Below are 23,482 nucleotides of genomic sequence, written 5' to 3'. Positions count from 1 at the left end.
ACAAATTCTGGCTTCCACAGGTATACACACACACACACAGACACGAGTGCACGAGTGTGCACACACTGCACACCCATGCACACATGCATGTGCACAAACACATGCATGCAAACACACATCCACACACACATGGACACATGGTCACAAGTGCATGCACACATATGCACACACACATACAGGTGCACACACATGTATACAAACACACACATACATGCACAGACATGAGTGCATGAGTGCACACACTCATGTGCACACACACATACACACATGCACACACTCATGTACACACACATACACACATGCACACACTCATGTACACACACATGCATACATACACTTGTACATACTGGAGCACATGTGCGTGTGCACACACACATATGCGTGCATGCGCACACAGACACACAAAGATTTGGGTATCTAGAAGTGATGTTAGAGAATTACATAACAGTGGAATCTAGCATCTTCTCACTAACTCTAGCCCAGAATCTGTGGCAGATTTTGAATCACCAGGAAAACAAGCATTTTTGGAATGTGTCTGGAAATGCTCTGGGTGGTGCTGGGCTGAGGGAGAGATGATGCCTCCTTACTACTGGTCTGGGGCTGGAGATCAAAAGTCCTGTTCACACCTGAGCTTCGTGTAGCTCTTTCATTCACACCTCATCTACCGTCCTCCTGTCTTCATCTTCCCTGGCTGAATTCATTGTTGTTTAATTAATAACCTTTGCAGTTTTAGGCTCGCAGTGATGTGAATGGAGAGTTCGTATTCTTCATTCACACACTGAGCTCTTCCTCTTGTCAGCATCTTGAGTCAGACAGAGTGGGGCGTTTGTACAAAGGATGGCCCTGTGTTTATCCACTAGTGCTTTATTCACCAAGCCTATAGTTTACCCTTCCAAGTTGTGCCTGTGCTGCAGTTTGACCACTGCATTATGACTTATGTCTACAGCTATGGCCAGGATAAGTTCATTTCATCTCCCATGCTCCCTTATGCTTACCCCTCCCCCAAGTCCCTGACAGCCTCTGTGTTTTTTTTTTTTTTAATACGTCCATAGTTTTGCCTTTTCCAGAAAGTCGCTGAGTTGGAATTCCGCAGCATGCTGCTTCTCCAGTATGCCCTCTTTCAGTTATCTGTGTGCTTGCAACTCCCCTTCCTGTCTCTTTGCAGCTGTATACCTTTTTTTTTTTGTCTTACCATAGACTGGAATGTTTGTGCGTCATTTACTTATGGAAACATTTTTTTTATTGCTTCCAAGTTAGGATGGTTACAAAGGAAGTTGTTGCAATCATCTCTATGCAAATTTTCATCTATTTGGTAATTACTAAACAGTGTGGTTATTGGTTCATACAGAGAGTGTTTATAGTTTTGTGTGAAACTTTGGTACTGGCTTTGCTTCTCATGTGTTCTTGCTGCTCCGTGTCTTTACTGGCCTTTAGTATTGTCTATGTTTTGGATTTTGGCTATTCTAGTAAGATGTGAGGAGCTCTTGTCAATGTTATCTTTGATTCACTGTGTGAAAAAATATTTAACGTCACCGTTAAGGTTAAGTAACACTGCAATAGTCAGCTCCAAACAGAGGAAGCCACTGGAAACAGCAGAGCCATCTCACAGCCATGCTAACACTGTTAGAGATAAGAAGAGTTAAGTATGTGCTTTGCTGTGGTTTATTTTGAAAACAATACTGCCAGGTACACATGTCGGATTGTCAGGTGTGAACAATTGTACTCAAAAACAGAGAGGCCCAGAATATCATCACTCTGGGCTACAAGTATTTGCTTCTGATTCCGTTTTAAAATTTTCTGTATTTAATGTGTACAACATGGGACTTGTACATGTGCACCGTGATGCAACCATCCTGTATCTGTAAGTCCAGAGTTACTGTCCTTGTGTGTGTGGTCAGAGCACAGAAGGTTTCTCTGTTTAGTAAATTCAGGGTACAGGACTGTTACCATGGAAACACTGTTATACACTGGACCAGCACACCTTGTCCATCCTGTGCATCTGAAATTTTGTACCCAACATTCATCCCCTGTCCTCCCTCCAGCCCCTGAGAACCAGAATTCTACGTTCCGTGTCTATGAATTGGGCTCTTTTATGCACAAGTGAGTTCTTGCAGCGTCTGTCATTTTGTGTTTGACTTATTAATTCTGAATGGAGACCTCCTCCGTTTCAGGTCTTTCAAGTTGCGTATATCATCATTAAAGCCGCCAATGCCCCTCGGCCTGGAAACTGGATTTTGGAGCGCTCTGTGGATGGTGTCAAGTTCAAACCCTGGCAGTACTATGCAGTCAGTGATACAGAGTGTTTGACACGCTACAAAATAACTCCACGGCGGGGACCTCCCACTTACAGAGCTGACAACGAAGTCATCTGTACCTCGTATTATTCTAAGCTGGTGCCACTTGAACATGGAGAGGTACGGTGTACACTGCAGAAATGGCGTTTGTCATCTGAACCACCTACCTCAAATGTTGCCATGATATCTCTCATAGGAGCCTAAGCTAGACATTCAAAACCAATCACCCTTAACCCAAAGGTGTACTTGTGGCTACCTCACTATTTAAAGTAGCCTTGACCTGTGTCTGTCTTGATTGCTTTCCAGCGTAGCGTTCTCTTAGTCTTCACTCTGCTGTCCCTCTATCTCCCCTGCCCCCACTCCCCAAGAATCATTCTATAAGACCAGAACAATGTGCTATATTGGGGAGAAGCCAGGCATGATAGCATATAACTCTAGTACTCCAGAGACTGAGGCTGGAGGATCATGAGTTGGAGGGATAAATAGCAAGACTTTGTCTTTACTCAAACAGGGATAGATGAAAAGCAGAGAACAAAGGTGCTTCTGAAAGGTGTTGCTTCTTGTTCTCCCTCCCTTTCAGAGGTGTGGAGATTGGGCTGCCCAGTACAATGTATATGTACTTCAGTAATCTGTGAGTGAAACAGAAACAGTGCCTTGCTTGATGAGTGACCCCTGTAAAAACTCTCAGGTGCTCTCCATAGCAAAAGCTGGGCAGGAGGCTCTATAGTTACAGAGCTTGAGTAAGACAGAAGACATCCTTAAGTTTGGGGCAGATTTTCCTTACCCTCTCCAGCCTGTTCATGGCATTAGGCATTTGCTTCTGAGAAGCTATAGCATAATAGTAGGTATTAAAAGACCCCCACAATACAGGGCAAAGTTTACTACTGAAAGAGTCCCAGACATCTCTGAGATGGTAGAGTGGTTAACCCACATACTGAGGTATAATGAAAGTTGCTGTTTATGAGTACCTAACATACGTTAGATGAGGTATTTGTTTATGCACAGCCTAGTTTTCAGATTTGTCTTTGTAATGATTCTGTCACAGGGCTTCATTGTACATGTGTACACATTACACATGCATGAAATTGACATGTGTGTATGCCTCTGTCCAGATTCACACATCACTTATCAATGGCAGACCCAGCGCTGATGACCCCTCACCCAAGTTGCTGGAATTCACCTCAGCACGGTACATACGCCTCCGTCTGCAGCGCATCAGAACACTCAACGCAGACCTAATGACCCTCAGCCATCGGGATCTCAGAGACCTTGACCCTATTGTCACAAGACGTGTGAGTATGTGGTGGGGTCCCTGACCATGTGAAAGCCTTTGTTTCAGGGCACATTCTTTTCTTCACTTCCTTTGGTTGGCTTCTTGCCTTCCCAACTATCCATACTTTACTGATGATTATCTCCTGTCGTTAGTCATAAGGCTAGCTTGGTGATGGCCCCAGCATCCTCAGGGGCCCTGGCTCCCTCCTACCTGCCCCCATAGAGAAGTAACCTGGAGAATGTAATGGCCTTTGTCCTAAATATCCTAGCCTGGCTCCACATCTGAGCTTCAGCGACTTGGGTGTTTTAATTTTTTTTTTATTTGAAATGATAAAATTTGAGAAATATTTAAGAAAATGTTTACATGTTAAGTGTCCAGTTGAGGATAAAATACATGTGTGGACAAACATTGTATGCTCCTCCCATTACTTCAGAGTGAATTACTAGGTTGTGGGTAGCTGGATGTGTAACTCTACTCAACTTTTGTCAAAAACAGATGACATATTTTATCCACACTAGCAACACGTGTGATCCCTGAGCCTATCACACACAAACATCCAGTATTGTCGGTCAGGCACTGTGGGATTCTGGGACGTCATTCCATGGCTCATTCTGGTGGTATTCAGTTGTATTTCTCTGATGATCTGGGTTGAGCCTGTCAGAACTCACAGCATTTTTGGGGAGGTCCATTTTTGTGTATTTTGTGTTCAGATCAGGTTATGGAAATTTTCTTATTGGGGTTTTCTATTCACCTTGAAGCCATGACTTTTGTTGAACAGAGAGCCCATTTTTGAGTGAAATCCATCTTTTTTTTTGTCTTTTGTTGTTGTATTATTGACCACTTTCTGTAGCTTCTCAAAAAATATTTGTTTTTTCCAGGTTTCCAAAGATGTTATTTTATCTTTTGGTCTAGTAGCCTTATGGTCCTAGCGTCTGCACTGATCATCCATCCCAAATTAGTGTTTGTGTTTGGTGTGAGGGTCTTCCTTATATCTACATGTGATTCTGTAGAGCTAAGTGTCAGAAATGATTGACTTTCTTCCACAATCTTTCTTCTGTTCTGACACTGTTGTTGGGCACTGCTGGACTTTATTATTCTGAGTCTGTTTCTGTAGCAAATGCCCCATTGGTGCATTGATCTGACCCCATCCCATTGATGGGGTTATGGTCTAACCTTAGGGAATAACAAGCATTTGATTTCTGCAGCTTTAGGTTAAATATCACGGTTGTATACTATATTAGTCCAGATTGGCTAGTGTAGATTCCTGGCATTCTATTTTAAATCTTTATTATTGCATACTTTGGTGTATCTATATAAACATGTTCCATATATATATATATATATATATATATATATATATATATATATGCTCCAGGAGGCCAGCTGAGAGCAAGATGTCCCCTGAAGCTGGGGTTACAGGTAGTTGTTGGTTGTCCAGCATGGGCACTGGGGATTGAAGTCTGGTCCACTGAAAGAGCAGGAAGTTCTCTCAAGCATATCTACCTAGTACCATTTATATTTTCTTTAAAAATATTAGAATCAGTTAATTTCTACCCAAAGATAAAAACACTTACTAAGATTTTCATTAAGTTCCATTCTTTAGATCAATACAGGAAGAAATTTGTAAGGCATTTAAACAATATTAAGTCATCCAATCATGATGTCAATGGTATTGTCTGCATTAAGCCTGCATGCCAGTATTTCACTGTTTATTAGTAAAGCTGTGATTCAAAAATACAATAAGAAATCACAGTTTTGTAGCATATGTCTCCAGAGGTAAATCTCCATCATTTGTAGCCAGTGCACTCATGTGCAGATAGCCTAAAAAACAAGCAGCAGAAATAATAACTGAGATCAGCAATGGAGTAATGCAAAATGAACAAAAAAAGTAAGCCCATTTCTATACCGTGGCAATGAGCAAGGGAAAAGAAAACCAACAAGAAAAGCTAACAACAGGAAGAGACAAATCACAAAGCTGTGATGCAAAGTGATTTCAAAGAAAACACACTTCCTTCTGTTCCAAGGCCTGGAACGAGCACTAAGGAGAGTGTGAACCCAAGAATCTAAATCTACATGATGATGTTTCCTCCTGTACCAAACTTACCCACCTTATACACACTCTAACCCTAACCCTAACCCTAACCCTAACCCTAACCCTAAACCTAACCCTAAACCTAACCCTAACCCTAACCCTAACCCTAACCCTAACCCTGAACCTTGAACCATGAACCCTAACCCTGGACCTTGAACCCAGAACCTTAACCCTGAACCCTATGCCTAACCCTAAAGGTTAATTCCCTCAAAATGAAGCAGGGTCAATAACGAAGAGGGGTGTTTGGCTTACAGCGAAACCATATCGAAAGCATCTTTTAGATACATCCTCTTACTTACCCAACTTACACACACCCTAACTCTAACCCTAACCCATAACCCTAACCCTAACCCATAATCCAGAACCCTGAACCCAAAATCCTAAACCTGAACCCTAAACCTGAACCCTGAACCTTGAACCCTGAACCCTAACCCTAACCCATAACCCATAACCCTGAACCCTGAACCCTAACCCTAACCCTCTAACCCTAATGGTTAATTCCCTAAAAATGGAGCAGGGTCAATAATGAAGAGGGGTGTTTTGCTTACAGCCAAACCATGTCGAAAGCTTCTTTTAAATACTCATGTCCTCTTGATGAGCTAACCTGAGCATTATTACTTTCACCTGAGCACCAAGGCTCTTTGTGTGTGAAATAACATTTTAAACGTGCATGTAATTAAGTTTAGAGTACCAAAAATTAACTCACGAGCCCAGGTGAGATATTTGTGGGGCGTCATCGCTTACTTTGTGCTAAAATGAAGGGTTTTTTAAACTTCTGTTTGTTACACTCTTTTCCCTCAGTATTACTATTCGATAAAAGACATATCCGTTGGAGGCATGTGCATTTGCTACGGCCACGCTAGCAGCTGCCCATGGGACGAAGAAGCAAAGGTTTGTTCTAGTGTTTTATACTTACTGGGACCTCGATACAGAAGGTATAACTGCAACATTTTCCTGTCTTTACTGAAAGGCAGACAGTAAGAGGCATCAAACCAATTTTTAAAAAAAAATAATGAACTGGTTTTGGTTTTAGCGATGTCATCAATTTGCTTTGGCTGGAGGGCTGGTTTCTAATAAACCCTTACTGTGTTGTTTATAGTAAGATATCTATGACAGGAAACTGACAACTCCAGGATCTCCCATATTCTTATAAGAGAACTGGGCATGTGCTGATGTAAGTTATATGTGCTAACTTTATGATTCCCTTCTTTCCATTATTGCAGATTCTAAACAAGGAAAAAAAATAGACTTTGTTTGGTGTAATGGAAAAGAGTTGGATAACTCTTTTCAAAATATTTATCTTTGGAGTTTTGTACCCGTTAAGTAGGAATATTCTGTTTTATTTATTTCACTTATTGTTAATTCTAGTTGTTTAATCTTTACACTACTTCAGGATACCATGCATACTAGACAAGCACTCCACACCCTCAGCCCACATTCTATATTAAAATTATTTTTAACATTTATTTATTTATTTGGGGAAGCATATGAAGAGGGCACAGTGCACATGTAGAGATCAGAGAGAAACTCACACACCTCAGTTTTCTTATTCCATCTTGTGACTCTCTGAGGTGGAACTCAGGCTGTCAGGCTTGATGGCCAGGGAGATGGCTGAGCCGTTTCATTGGGCTGCTTTTCTGTGTTTTGATGCTGAAAAAAATATTGATAGATATCAGAGAATCATCAACCAAACTATGCTAAAATCTCTTAATAATTAATCAAAGTATTGATAAAGACTCCCAACCCCTAAAGTCAATGAATCCTTTTAAAGAACATTCTTGTGAGTTAACACACATCTGTTTGTAATCGGGCTATGGGTGCGTGCGTCTTCTCCAGAAGTGAAATGCCGCTGGCAGCTTGACAGCATGACAACGTGACCTAGCACTTACTGACTTTACCTGGTTGCTTTTAGTTCCTTGAGTAAAACTAAGAATAACACGTAGGTAAAGTTCTGAGCTTTCGTTTCGTATCTTTGTCTTGCCCAGCAACTACAGTGTCAGTGTGAACATAATACGTGTGGTGAGAGCTGTGACAGGTGCTGTCCCGGTTACCATCAGCAGCCCTGGAGGCCCGGAACCATTTCCTCCGGTAACGAGTGTGAGGGTGAGTACGCTTACAGCATAGAGAGCCAAGGCTCCGCCTTCATGTGGTGGTTAAACTCATGGCGTCTAGATTGTTATGAACATTACATACCTAGCTTTTCCAGCATTTCAAATACTGCCCAAAGCCGAGCACGCCTCTGTGACATTTAAGGGCCGAGGGGTAAATTGTAGATTTTTGCCTCCGTTTCTTAGCCCGTGCATTTGTTTGTTAGCTAGCTACACATCTGAAGTTGAGATGAACAAATTACTTGATTATGGTACTGGATATTGAATCTATAGGAGTCTGCCACGCTGAGAAACGTTCTACCCCTGACCTACATCTCGAGCTATCGTTACTTTGGCCGGTGACATGGCTCAGCAGGTAAAGCTACTTGTCGCCACACCCAGTGACCTGAGCTTAAGCTCTGGGATCCACATGGTGGGAGGCAAGAGGCAACTCCTGTAAGTCATCCTTTGATCTCCATAGGCAGCTGTGGCCTGCACATACCACACCCCAAACATACCACACACGCACACACACACACACACACGTTAATAAAAATATGTTTAAATTAAAATTTTTTTCACTTTATTTCCCTCCTTCCCATATTTTTTTCTGAGTGTTTGTGTTATATGTTAATATAGAATATATTATTAAAATAATTTTATATTTATTTGAATATATTAGTTGAATAAAATGGATATGTATTTGAAATATATTATTTGAAATAAATATTTCACGTAAAATTGAAATATATTCTCATTTGAATATGCTATCCAAATGAAACTGAATGTAGTTTCAATGTTCCTTTTGTGGAAAATGATATAATAATGTATGCCATTCAACAGAATTGCTTCTTAAATGCCATTAATTTTTTTTTAATTTAACTGTTCCATGTGTCTCTGCATGTTTTCCTACTTATAATCTGTACATTACTTGCATACCTAGTGCATCGAGAAGGCATCAGATCCCCAGAACTGGAGTTACAAATGGTTGTGAACCACTATGTAGTTGCTGGGAATTGAACCTGGGTCTTCTAAAAGAGCAGCTATTGCTTCTGAGCCATCTCTCCAGCACCCAGATTTTCTTTTAATTTTAGCCCTGGGACTCAGATTTACTCAACAAGCACTCAACCCCTGATCCACACTCCAAGCCTACCATATCATTTTTTTTTTGTGGGGGAAACAGGGTCTCCTTTTACAGGATGAGGGTCAGACTCTATCACGCTTAAGCCTGTAAACTCTGAGATGACCTAAGTACACTACCACACCCACCCAGTACCTTTACTTATTTTGATGGCAATTCCCATTCCCCTGAAACCATTTTCAGTATCTTTTTAGAAAGTATTTATTTATTTAATGTGTATGGGTGTTTTACACGTATGTAGCCTATGCCTGGTGTCCATGGAGGCTAGAACAGGGCACCACATCCCCTAGGACTGGTGTTAAGGATGGTTGTGAGCCACCATGTGGGTGCTGGAAACAGAACCCTGGACTTATGGAAGAAGAGCCAGTGTTCTTAACCATGGAGCCATCTCTCCAGCCCCTGCCTATATCTTACAGATTTATTTATGTTAGAATTTTAAAACACAGAGACTTCGTGAAATGAGGGTTTTCTTTAAACTGGGACACATCACGTGCGTTAATTGAGATATTAAAATATTTCCTAGAATGCAACTGTCACAACAAAGCCAAAGACTGTTACTATGACAACAATGTTGCAAAGGAGAGGAGAAGCCTTAACATTGCGGGGCAGTACAGCGGAGGAGGGGTTTGTATCAACTGCTCACAGAACACCACAGGGATCAACTGTGAAACCTGTATCGACCAGTATTACAGACCTCACAAAGTAAGTGTGTGCTTCTTGCCATAGCTGAGCTTCTGTGCCTACTAGATGGAAGATATGCCTCATTAACTCTCAGCCTCTGTTCTGAAGGATAGCTTCCTTTTTTTATATATTCCACGAGACTGGTGTTCTTCAGATTTTCATCTCTTATAGTGGTTTGGTTTTTTGCTTAAAGTGGGAATGTGTGGCTGTTGTTATTCAATTTGAATTGGGGTCCTGTGAGGTATGTAATTGCAGATAATTCTAACTGTAAATGTGCAGATTCAGGTAATAACTAAAGGGGCCACACCTTAGCCATAGGATGCATTCACTCAACCCCCCCCCAATTGACTTGAAATGCAGCTGAACCCTTGAAGTGGGCTTGCTCACTGACAATGTTCAATGATGGCTGTAATAGGTGATGGAGAGAAGAACAGTGGAAAGAAGAAAGGGTGACACTTTGCTGTCACCATCACAAAGATATTTAGAGCCTCTTGCCTGGGGCCATTTTATCTTCCTGACACCTACATCCCTTTACAGAATAGCACTGTGATAGACTCTCACCCTGAACAGGATGCTGATACCTCATGGTGACATTTCGATTATTATTCCAAACCACGCTGTTATTTCTGGTGAGGTCATCCAGGACAACTTCTGTCTTGCAGGTATCTCCTTACGAGGACCAGCCTTGCCGTCCCTGTGACTGTGACCCTGTGGGATCTCTGAGTCCTGTCTGTATCAAGGATGACCTCCATGCCGACTTAGCCAATGGTAAGGACTTGGTCTGTTGTGTGTGCAGTGGATCTGTTTGTGCTGGGTAGAGTTGTTACCAGGACGTAGAAATGTGAGAATTTGATCCTGCATTGAGTCTTTTGTCTACCAGGTATTCATTATCTTCTACATAAAACTGAGCCCTCTAGTGCGTGGAGCTTCTGTGAGACACTGCATTCTCTTACTCTGGCTCTGGGAGGGTCATGTTGTTGTGTGGGTACCACAGATAGTTCTATAGCTCAGTACTATTTTTTTGCTATATCACATTTTACATATTCAAGTGTGTATCAATTGACAGGTGAATATTTAAAACCTGATATTTATATTCACCACGGGAATCTAAAACATTGACTGCAGCTGTGGTATGCCCAATCACACGTCTTTAGAGGAAAAGCCTTGGGTTATTCATACCTTCCAGCCATTATGAATAACAAACACTCCTATGAGCCTTCCTATGCAGCTAATTTTTTGAGTGTATGTTGTATATTACTCTGGGACCAGGAGTGGAGTTGCAGCATCACATGGTGGCTCTGCCTGTGGGTCTTCATCTCAGTGTCTCTTCACACCAGAGCTACAGCAAACTGTGGCCCGTGGGCCAAATCTGTACATGGTGGTCTTTAAACAGCTGTGGACATTTGTGTATGTATAGTCCATGACTGTGTGAGAGCAGTTAAGAGGGACTATCTACTTAGCTTGACCTGAAATCCTGCTCAAAGAAGTTGCAGTTGGCACGAATTGGCCCCCTACAGAAAGTTTGCAGACCCCCTGCTTTAAACCCTAGACCTTCATGTGTTCATCAGTACTGCTTTTTTTCCTCCCCCAGGGAAGTGGCCAGGTCAGTGTCCATGTAGGAAAGGTTATGCAGGAGACAAATGTGACCGCTGCCAGTTTGGCTACCGGGGTTTCCCGAATTGCGTCCCCTGTGGCTGCAGCACTGTTGGCAGTCTGAACGAGGACCCGTGCACAGAGCCATGTGTTTGTAAGGTGAGTGTGGAAATCAAGGAAGCTTTGAGTCTCTTCTGGGGTTCTCTGCTCCCCTGGCTCAGATGATCGAGCCCTTTGCAGAGCAGGGAAGCTTAAGTTAGAAACAGCATGTCACAACAAGATGGCTCTATTCTGTGCCTTTGGATTGAGACAGGCACCTGGCTTACCCTTTTGTGACCCTCTGGGTAATGACCATGGATTCCTGAGGCGTTTGTGCGACTTCTTATATGAAACCTAATACTATGTGCCATTTTCTTGGCACTGTGGCATTGCCACAGCTCCGTGTTTGGAGGAGAACCAGGTACATGCTGGGTTTCCCAGAACTCTAATGAAATGTAGATCTGTTATCTTGCATTTCTCTTGAAAGAGAATTGTATAATCATAGGAATGCACACACACAGTGCCCAAGAAGGGTCTTATTTGGCCATATGATATTAATAACCATTTCCCCGGAATTCTTGAGATTTCCTGTTTGTACCTTCTGCCTCATTCCCATAAAAGCAGAATCCTCTGTCTGTGTCACATGTGACCCAGAATAAGCTTGAGCATTTATAAGTAAAACAAATAGTTATATAGCCCTCTTTAAATAGGAAAGTGTTAACACAAGCAAGGCATGTTGTGTATGCCTATAATCCCAGTGCTGGGTGGGGTGTCTGGAGGGGTTTGAGAAGTGGAGGCGAGCCAACTAGCCTGGGCTGCACAGTAAGACCCTGTCTCAAAAGGAAAAACAAAACAAGTTTATTTCAATGTACTGACCAAGCACTAACATCTTAGACTTGTTCTCAGTGACAGAATCAGGCAAGTTGTCGCAAGCTCTCTACTCATAAAAACCCACGGTCTGGGGTTTCCCACGTTCTTTGAATATTTATTTAACTGAGTGTTACCTGTTTTTGTGGACTCTACTTACCAAGACCAAGTACATGTCGTTTCTTTCTGTCTGTCTGGATACACCAGCCTTACTAGCTAATCTTTTACAGAAAAATGTCGAGGGAAAGAACTGTGATCGCTGTAAGCCAGGATTCTATAACTTGAAGGAACGAAACCCCGAGGGCTGCTCCGAGTGCTTCTGCTTCGGTGTCTCTGATGTCTGCGACAGCCTCACGTGGTCCATCAGTCAGGTGGGAGATGTTGCAACATCCTTAACCCCCAGCAGCTCATGGGGGAAGCCATGTTAGGAAGCCAGGAGGCCAAAATCTTCCATTGGAGGGACCAAGGCATCCATGGAAGGCAGCCCACTCCTAAAGCATTGCTACATGTTTGTACTAATTCACGTGTTTATTGACATATATGTTTTCCAGTTGAGATAATTGGCTGGGATGGTGCTGCAGGATGCAACCTGTGTCCCCTCTTTTGTAGGATGCAATTGGGGACATGGGGGTTTCTCATTTTGGAGTGGAGGCATCCCAGGGGTAGGAGAAGTTCAAGAGCAGAGGGCTTGGAATTATAGAACAGGCAGGCTATGGGGTGTGGTGAGGCTGGGGCTGAGTCTGAAGGGTTCACAGGGTGATGGCTGGAAATTAGGGAGGGGCTGCTAGGCTCTGGATTTACCCACTACTGACCATTGGAGTCACCACACTAGGGGGCTCTCCTCACCGCTGGGCAAGTGAGACATTGGTGGTATAGAGTCTGTTTTAAAATATTTTTAATCATTAATGACTTTTTAAAAACTTCTTTTTCTTCTCCTTTTTTTTTTAGGTGACCAATATGTCAGGGTGGCTGGTCACTGACTTGATCAGCCCAAATAAGATCCGATCTCAGCAGGATGCCCTGGGTGGGCACCGTCAGATCAGCATCAACAACACGGCAGTCATGCAAAGACTTACTTCCACTTACTACTGGGCAGCTCCTGAGGTCTACCTTGGAAACAAGGTGTGTGTGTGTGTGTGTGTGTGTGTGTGTGTGTGTGTGTGTGTGTGGTGGGGATGTCCAGCTATAAATCTGAGAACAAAGTGTGTGGGGGTGGGTAGGGATGTCCAACTATAAATCTCAGAGAGCATTAAGAATTTGAAGCAGACTTACTGGCCATGAGTTTGGTAGTGCTTACAGACTGCATCATGCACACATATTCTGCACTAGATCTCACTAATCCTGTTGGACTTTGCAACATCCTATCATTCTCTGCTCTTCTGCATCCGGTTCCTAAACAGTGTCTTGCGACTCTCATTCCCTTCACTGTGACTGACTTTACCCTTTGTTCCTCTGGGTCCCTGAGTAACTCAGACCTTCTATGGAGCATGGCTGTGTTGCCACTTTGCCTAGCTCACAGGAGACTCTGTGCATGGTGCAGCAGAGGATGCCCAGAGAGACACTCCAACAGTGGAGGTCTGCTCAGCTTCCATTTCTACATCAATACACGCTGCTGCTCATGTGTGGGTCACAGACGTTCAGAATAACACCTGTTTCATTTAAGGAAAATGCAAAACAACCATCTACGTTTTTGATTGTCCAGAGAGCTGATTGAAGTTTCTTGTCATTGGTGCTTGATTTCCACCAGCCAATTAATTATGCCTGGTCTCTCCAGATTCTCACCAACTAGTAAATACAGCCAACAGCATCAATTTAAATAACTTTATGGTTTGGTTTAAGGTGATGCTGTACGTTCATAATAGACTAAACTTCTAGTTATTTTTATTGCTATATTTTCCAATTTGTATATACATGTGGGTGTATGAATATATACAGAACTATCTGTTTGGGGAACAGGCTCTTGCTTTGTAATCCTGTTTGGCCTTGCATTTGTACTCCTGCCTCAGACTCCAGAGTAACAGAATTGTAAGTGTGTGCTTCTACATGTGGCCTAACTTGTATATTACAATACATGATATGCTCTGTTTATAGGATATTACCTCCAGAGAGATTTAAAAAAATATTTGTGCGATTGTACCATTGCAGTCTGAATTTTGTGACATATTCCTAATGAAGAAACTCTCCAATATACATTAGTGACCCTCCAGTATACATCAATGAGCATCTCTAATATGCATTTAAAGGAAAAAATATTTTGAGAGCTTCATTTAAATGGCATGTCTAACAAGCTTGGCAATAGTGAAAAGGTTCATTTAAGTAAAATAAATATGGCTGCCTGGAGGGGTCAGCAGGAAAAGGTGCTTACTGCCGAGTCTGACAGGGTTCACTGCCTAGGATCCACATGGTAAAAGGAGAGAACCATCATCTTCCACAAGTTGCTGTCAGACCTCCACACCTATGCCACGGTGTGCATGCCCATACACAAATAGATGGAATAAAATCCTTTTTGATTAATTAATTTTACATTTGGATGTTTACCTTGGGGACTTGTAGAAAGATTATATCTCTTTTTTCACGTGTCAAGGATTTCTTTACCATCTACTATTTAGATCTACTAAATAGTATCTGATATGCCTTTAAGTGTGAATTTCCTTCGTATGGCCATCAGGATGGTTCATGTCTATATATACCCAGGTGGATCTTAGCAATGGTTTCCCCTGACTTAAGGCTATGACTGTTGTCTCCTGCCCCTCACCCTAAACTTACTCTTCCAGCTGACAGCATTTGGCGGATTCCTGAAATACACAGTGTCTTATGACATCCCCGTGGAGACGGTGGACAGTAACCTCATGTCTCATGCTGATGTCATTATCAAGGTGACTGGTTTGATTTGCTGTAGAGATTGAGGTCTGGCGGGGTGGCACACACATGAACACATACTCGTGTGTGTGTGTGTGTCTATGTGTGTGCATATATATATATATGTGCATGTATGTATGTATGTATGTGTGTATATGTGTGTATGTGTGTATGTGTATATGCATATTTATATATATGTGCGTATGTGTGTATGCATATATATGTATGTGTGTATATGTGTGAATGTATGTGTGTATGTGTATATGTATGTGTGTATGCATAAGTATGTATGTATATGTGTGTGCATATGTATGTATGTGTGTATATATATGTATGTGTGTACGTGTATTTGTGTGTATGTGTGTATGTGTATATGTATATGTGTGTATGTGTGTGTGTTTATGTATGTGCCATATATGCACAACTGCACATACACATGGAGAGAAAAAGGAATACAATTAACTGCCCCTCCCTTGGTAACTCAGGATTGGGTCATATCCTCCATCACACATTTGCTGTAGGAACTTGATTGCTGGATACAGAACTTAATTTTGGGGCATTAAATTGAATTACAAATGTCTTTCCTCTCCATTTTAAATGCTAGGGAAATGGGCTCACTGTCAGCACAAGGGCTGAGGGCCTGTCCTTGCAACCCTATGAGGAATACTTCAACGTGGTGAGACTTGTGCCTGAGAACTTCCGGGACTTTAGTACCAGAAGGGAGATTGACCGTGACCAGCTGATGACTGTCTTGGCCAATGTGACACAGCTCTTGATCAGAGCCAACTATAATTCTGCTAAAATGGCACTCTATAGGTATATACTGAAATGAAGGGAACGGATCTCTACATAGGTAGTGCAATCTTGTCTTTAGTGTTACTTCAAGGTTAATGTTAAAATGAGGGATACAGTTAAGGGAACTGGGTATATTAGAATTGCTTTCACACGTGTAATGTTGTCGAAAACATGAGACACAAGGACAAGCATGTCTGGTTGGAAAGAGATGACTTTAGGTTCAGGGAGCTTCCAGCTTCCAAGTAATGCTTAGTGAGTTTACAGCATCTGAATCTCCTTGCCCTTCTTTCTTGCCCTCTCTCTCTCTCCTTTCATTCCTCTGATGCCCATGGCCTTAGTCTTGCACAGTTATATGAGCTAGTGAGTCCATCCCTGGTCATTTGATTGCCTTGAAGAGGTCAGTGTGTGAAAGTCAAGTGTAAAATTGGATGCTGCTAAAGTCAGCCTGGTCCAACCCAGGAGAGGATAGTCTCCGTATTCATGATGAGGCAACGAATCATGGCAAAGTGCTTTCATTGCACTCCAAATTGGCTCTGTCAGAGCTTTCCCTCAGCAGCCTATGGGCAGTAGCACTTCTTGTCAACAACCGTTGGGATATCTCCAGAGAAGAATGATGGCTGCCAGGGTGCTTGGTGAGGACTCTCTGACTGCACACAGACATCACATGTGCATTTGCTTTAAATAAACCGTGTAGGAGCCTATCTTCAGGGAAGCATGAGGTCTTTTGCAAGCATGAGAGCTATGAAATGACCTTCGTCTGTTTGCAGGTTGGATTCTGTCTCTCTGGACATAGCAAGCCCTAATGCTATTGACCTGGCAGTAGCTGCTGACGTAGAACACTGCGAATGTCCCCAAGGCTACACGGGGACCTCCTGTGAGGTACTGCTGGCCTCTGACCATCTCTCCCTTTCTCTAACTTCCTAGGGGAAAGGTCTGCTGAGGTCCATGTGATGAACATCTGCATTTAACTTTAGAGAACTCCCACCATGCTTAGACCTTATTGAATTATGAGAGTATTGGGCATCATGTTGTTTTAAACAGTGCACCTTGCTCTTGCAAAGGACCCGAGTTCCGTTCCCAGCATCCATTATCAGGCAGTTTTTAACTGCTTGTAACTCTAGCTCCAGGGGCACCTGACACCTCTGACCTCTGCCAGCACCCACACTCCTGTGCACATACCCACATACACACTAACCACACATGTACTCCATACCCCATCACGTCCTGCACTCACATACCCACACCCCCACACCACACGCCATACACACACATATACACACTCACATGTACATACCACATACACCACACACCACATACATATACATTACCACACACCATACAAAACACACACATACATACACACCACACATAACACACATACACACCACACATAACACACACAACACACACATACCACAACATACACACATATACATACAACACACACCACCACACTCAACACACATATACCACACATAACATATACTACACACCACACATAACACACATACACACCACACATAACACATACACACACATCACACATAATACACATACACACCACACATAGTACACACACATATACACCACACATAACACACACATACACCACACACATACTAAAACATACACACATATACACACCGTACACACACCACCACACACCACACACATCACACCACCACATACAACACACAACACACACATATCACACTACTACAAATGACACACATACACCACACATAACATATATCACACACCACCACACACATACCACACACCACCACACACAATACACATACACCATATATACCACACATAACACACACCACACACATACCACACCAAACACACACACACACACACACACACACACACACACACACACACACAGATACAGGTCTGTCTCTCCCAAAGATTAGGGACTTTTAAGACAGTGAGATTCTGTAATGTAGCCTTGGCTTTACAGCTAGGATATGGTCATATTGGGGTTTGGGTCTCACTAGCATAGTTAACCACTGTGTACACAGTCAGGCCTTCCTCATGGTCATGGTTCATAGTTGCTATGAACATTTATTACTGATTGTTATATCTTTCCAATCATTTTACAAGGAGACAATTTAGTCATTTTTATCAGTCTTTAAAATTATAGATGGTGTAGTTAACAAAGATGACCTAATAGCTTATGATGTAAATATTTAAGTACTTGTATTTTAAATAATTTTGCAAGGTTTTTATTTCTTTTGTATTTGATACCAATGAACATTTTTTTTAGGTATAAAGGATGTAACTTTTAGGCCTACCTAACATATTCTGGGTCCAGGCACTCCATGTTTAATGCTTACTGGATAAATGACGATAGACTATGGAATAAGAGACCACAGGTATAAAGCAGGGGAACCCTGCATTTAGAGACTGAGCCAGCAACGCCAGGAGAGATGGCTGCTCCTAGACTCATTCCAAGTTCACTGGGTTTTGGAGGAAGTGGTGCCAATGTGAACAGGTTCATGCAAAAACGAGAGGCTGAATCGATCTGTGCCCCAGTAGCCCTGAGACATCAGTCCCAGGATCCAAGGAGAATATCCCAACCTTCCAAATTGCATAAAGGATTTAAGGATATTTTCATATACCCCAGGGACGTCACTTTTGTATACTTTATTTCTTCTCTAAATCACTTATAAGATCTTGAACAATTTAAATGCCAAGTAAAGGGTTCTTAAAGTATATTGTTCAAGGAATAGTGGTCAGAAAGATGCGTTTGTCTGAGACATATTACATAATAATATTCATTCATTGTTGTTTGAGTCTGTGACTATGGTCCCTGAGGACACATGTCAGCCAACTGTGCTTTGTTTAATGTTTCTCATTAAGAGAGGAGTTTGACTGACGTCAGGCTGATGCTTGCAGGAATGGCTTTCTCTGCAGCACTTTAAGCTGCTTGCCTGTGGGCTGACATTCACTAAGGAAAGTACGAGGTAGTACCCAGTTGGATGTAGGCATTAGGGCTATATATATCATTTGTATACTTTTAAAAACTCTTGTTTGGGCCTGGATATACAGGCCTTTAATACAACGTACTTAGGAGGCTGAGGCAGGAGTATTATAAATTCAGAATTTATCTGGGAAAGTTATCAAGACTTTGTTTCAAAATAAGAACTAGAGGAGACGTGCTCAGCGGTAGAGCACATATGTGTGCAGAACCCTACATTCAATCCTGAGTACATACTTAGATACATACATACATATGTGTGTATACATATATATGCATATATGATTAAAAACCTTCTGTCTAAGCCTGCCTATTTTGAAAGAGATAAACTCCAAGTCTCTCTGCTCTCATATCTCTGTGACAGACTACTAAGTTGGCTTTGACAAGCTCGAGCCCTTGACAGCTGTCTGAGACACAGTCTTGGAGCTGGGCATAGCTGCCTTTGAGTTATTCGGAGGACACACTAGGTGCTTCTTCACCTCCTGCATTTACTCGTTACAAAGCAGAGGGGCTATTCTCAGGGATGTCTTGAGAGTTAAATGCACCACTATGCAGAAGGGTTCCTTGCCCCTTGTAAGCAGGAGCAGAAAGTGCCCTTGGATGCTGACATGGCCTCTCTGGCATCATCCCACAGAAGGTGCACCTGGTCTCTTTAATTAAACTGATGTACTGTGACCCAGGCCTGTCCTTGAACACATTCACTGTTTGAAGGCAACCTTTAATGATTTGCATGCACGGGGAAAATTGGGAGAAACGAAATCTGCTAATGTATTGGTTCTCAACCCGTGAGTCGGGCCCCCTTTCAGTGTGAGTATTGTCTCATCCACTGTATACGTCGAACAGATAGATACTAACGAAATTCAGGCTAGATGAACTTGCTGCGTGGTGGTAAGTTTACTGAAAAGCATTAGATTACACACTTTAAAGAGGGAGTGTCTTTAAGACATGGAAATGCTATCAGGATTAAAATGTTTGAAAATCAGAAAGGAGGAATGCTTCCCTGCTTGTGGAAAACCCAGCGGTTCTCTTTTCAAGTGTATTGGAAGGAAATTGGGTCCTATAACACCCAGAGCCACACCTTGCCTGCTGCATTCACAAGGTCACATTTGAGAGCTCTGACTACACACCGGCCCTCTTTTCTTTCAGGCCTGCCTGCCCGGCTATTACCGAGTAAATGGGATACTCTTTGGAGGAATCTGTCAGCCCTGTGAATGCCACGGCCACTCATTCGAGTGTGACATTCATGGAATTTGCTCTGTGAGTTTATTGCTAACCTTGTGTGTCCCTAACCTGCCCATTGCTGTGTGTAGTGGGCAGTGGCTCTCTACCTCAGCTCTGACTTGGTAGACGCCAAACTCATCTGTGTCTTCAGGTATCACCTACTTTTTCGTTAAAAAAAAAAAAATACTGGGTTCACACATTGTTTTGTGGGATGAGTTGATCATCTATGGTCTGAAAATTCAAATTCTAGAACTTGTTGACTTGTGAGTTTCCATCTCAAAGGGGAAGTCCCACACCCCGTTCTTTTGTGATGAATCTGTCAGAAAACTTGAATTTTAAAGTTACTGTATGTCTTCACTTTCAAGCTGTGTGTATAAGGCATACCCAAAACATAAATTAATATCAACTCTAGAATTAGGTCTTATCCTTAAGATACCACTAATATATATCATATAGAAACATATAAGATATGCAAATTATAACATATGTAAATATACATATGCAAATAGTAAAATCTTTAAAATATACAAAGCCAAATAGAATAATAAAACATGATAAAATCACATTGTACCGTACGTAAATTTATACTTAGTTCAGCTAAACTCTACAAACAAGAGCCTCTTTCATGAGCAATGTTAGTTAGAACAGGGCTTAGCAAAAGGCACAGCTAACCTTGGGCATGAAGTCAGGCACAGGGTAACACTTACCTGGGTTCAACCAGGAGTTCCTTCTGCCTTTAAGGAATAGAGACTCTCTGTGTTCATACAAATTCACTGCTCAGAATCAGTGTGTGAATACTAATAGCCCTATAATCTGGGCATGGAAGCCCTGTGCTCTTTAGTTAAAAAGATTGATTGAGTCACACAACTAAGGAAAACTAATTCTCAGGCCCCAGAGAAGCATGAAGCCTGACATCCTGGGTGCATGCTTTCTTGTTGTTCATTAAGGGGACCTTCATTTGTTCTGTTCTCTTCTTTGTTCTGGATGCTTTATGCCCACAGCAACTGTAGGAAGTGACATCTGCTGGCGACTCAGTCCCCTTGGGATGGCTTCCCTTCAGAACCTGGGGGAGGTTGTTGCTCTATCCACCCCTCTCCTGTCATGTGGTCCACAAGCCCCACCCTACCCCACCCCAGGCTTCCTGCCAACATTCGAGGGTGACCAATGTATTGTGGATGCACTTCTAGTAGGTAGTATAGTTGCAGGAAGTCTGTGTATTAAATAAAGATTCCTTGTGCTTCTATAAACGTATAGTTGCAGAAGTATATGAAACAAGTTACATGTGGGTAGACTGTGCTCACCTACCAAATTCAGTGGATACTGAAGAAACAGGTGCTAAGTGAGCGGTACATATCTAGTGTGTCTGGTAACTACACCATTTATAATATACAACATTATATATTGTATAGACTTTGTATGTACTTTGTATATAAGTTCTAGACACTTTTTAGAAGCTGTTTTAGAGTTAGAGGGAAAACACCGCATACTAGAGAGTCCCTTGGGGAACTTGTCCAGCATCCCAGGACTAAGATCTCATGTAACTGACATTCACGCTGGTACCACACCACTCACTGAGCCATGAGCTCTCATCCCCTCAGCTTCCACTCCCATCCACTGTCTATTTTACTATTAGAATAGTGAGTTCTCTGGCTTAGCAAAGCTTTGTGTCTCTCACTTCCTCTCTTCTATGGTAGCTCACGCTTTCTGGTACTCTCCAAGAATGCCAGGCTCTCTGCAGCACACTCTCAGCTATGGATTTTCTCAAATGATCCTTCCCTGTGGTTTCACTGGAACCAGACACTGGGAAATGCTATGCCTTTTCAGAGCCTCCAGGGGACCATGACATCACTTCATCTGCTTCTGGGAATGCCACCCTGAGCCACCCAGATAAGACGGTGTCTGCTAGCCTTTTCTACTAAGCGACTGTTTCCCCTCTTTAAACAAACAATGTTTATTTTTAGGAGGAATGGGTAGAAATAAAGATAACATAGATGAGAGTTGAAAAAAAAAGAACACAAAATCTTGCTCAAGAGCAGGGTTGTGGCTCTGTGGTTGAGGTCTTGTCTTGGACCCTTCTGTCTTTTCTCTTCCAGTAAAAAGAAAGTCTCTTTCCAAAAGAGATGAATGCTCTTGCCCTCTGGCATCTAGACCACCAGCGGTATCAGCATTTAGAGTGGCCCACTCCAAAGGAAACACTGAGACACATGCTCCTTGGGCTTTTCAACAGAATTGCTAAACAGTTTACCCAAATAGAAATTTCAGTGTGGCCGTTAGATCAGATTCCACATTCCACAGATGTGCACCAACATAAAAACACAAGACTTACTTCAAAAGAGATAAGAGAGAGTTTATTCTGGAGCCAGATACTAGTGAGTGGTAGCCCAGGAATGCAGATTTAGGTTACCCCAAACCCATACTCCAATGTGGTAAGAGAAGTTTGTATAGTAACAGAACAAAGATTTATTTTAAGGCCCCCTTCGAATACACTGGTGGCATCATTAGAAGAGTTGTAACAACATGGGGATTCTCTGTTATAAGTCCCAGATGCTTTCTGCTGCTAGTCTGACTTCTGGCTGGCTGAGAAACCAGCAATCTCTTAAATTAATACATTCCAAAGGGTTTTAAATGTTAGTCACAGGGATGTCTGTCACATCAGTTGAGAGGACTGAAGACTTATCCCAAGATAAATCTTAGGCTCTGGATCTGTAACATTCCAACCTTCCTACAGTCATTGGAGTTTTTATCAGTCACCCAGCCTTGCAGAAGGTTCTTTTTTGTCCATTCATGTTTCAGGCCAGCATAACTCAGCATTTTGAAAATGTACAACAGGATTAGTTCAGCCATGTAATTTCCTGCTAAGTCTCTTTACATTTTTTAAATGCATTTGGGTTAACAATTGAAGGTCATAGGGGTATGGAAAGGAAAACCAGACTGCAATTGCTTCCTCAAATGCTTGAGAACAACACAGGCTTTGCCTGGAAGCTCCTTAGAAATGCAGGCTCATCTCTGAAGCCTGAATCCAAATCTTCAGCTCACTGTGGTTGGTGGTCAGTGTCCACATTTGAATTAGGCCCTCAGTCCTGGGATAACTCAGTAAGAAAATCTGGTTCAGCCCTGATATGGAATGTATATGATGTCAGGTGTTTATAGAATGGAGTTTAGACTCATACACAGGGATCTGTCAGCCTCAGGAATTGCAGAAGTGAACATAGTGTAGAAGACACAATCCTATTCAAATGGATGCGTGGAAAAATAACCAAGTATATAAAATAAGTGGCTTCCAAAAGCTTGGAGCTCAATGCAAGTGGGGCGAGGGGATAATCGGGTGCCGTAAAATACAGGGTGGATACTTAAGGAGACTAAGTCAGGGGGGAAGCAGAGTGTGAGGAAGCTTGTACGGAATAGGCCCAGCAGCTACTTGAAGCCTGCACCTGAGGAGATGGTTGGCTCATCTCTAACCATGGTCTCTTGCCTGACTCACCTACCGTGCCCTGCCCTGGCCAACAGTTTCTATTTTCTCTCCCCTCTCCCCTCTCCCCTCTCCCCTCTCC

General features: G+C 42.4%; 1 protein-coding gene across 1 annotated transcript in view; it reads left to right on the top strand.

The window, feature by feature from the left end:
• The window catches only part of Lama1 (laminin subunit alpha 1), a 126,019-nt gene that overhangs the window by 39,169 nt on the left and 63,368 nt on the right, over positions 1-23,482 (top strand). Inside the window, exons 4-17 of the mRNA XM_028762234.1 lie at positions 2,172-2,414; positions 3,407-3,586; positions 6,461-6,550; positions 7,645-7,762; positions 9,411-9,589; positions 10,231-10,336; positions 11,160-11,320; positions 12,298-12,438; positions 13,016-13,189; positions 14,842-14,943; positions 15,531-15,742; positions 16,489-16,600; positions 19,857-19,967; positions 20,021-20,082. Coding sequence (XP_028618067.1) covers positions 2,172-2,414; positions 3,407-3,586; positions 6,461-6,550; positions 7,645-7,762; positions 9,411-9,589; positions 10,231-10,336; positions 11,160-11,320; positions 12,298-12,438; positions 13,016-13,189; positions 14,842-14,943; positions 15,531-15,742; positions 16,489-16,600; positions 19,857-19,967; positions 20,021-20,082 — 1,991 coding nt within the window. The remainder of the gene's footprint in view (positions 1-2,171; positions 2,415-3,406; positions 3,587-6,460; positions 6,551-7,644; positions 7,763-9,410; positions 9,590-10,230; positions 10,337-11,159; positions 11,321-12,297; positions 12,439-13,015; positions 13,190-14,841; positions 14,944-15,530; positions 15,743-16,488; positions 16,601-19,856; positions 19,968-20,020; positions 20,083-23,482) is intronic.

Source organism: Grammomys surdaster, unplaced genomic scaffold (assembly GCF_004785775.1).
Source record: "Grammomys surdaster isolate TR1022 unplaced genomic scaffold, NIH_TR_1.0 132, whole genome shotgun sequence".
Lineage (NCBI taxonomy): Eukaryota > Metazoa > Chordata > Mammalia > Rodentia > Muridae > Grammomys > Grammomys surdaster.
The sequence above is the reverse complement of the archived record's forward strand: the minus strand, read 5'-3'. Positions and strand labels throughout refer to the sequence as shown.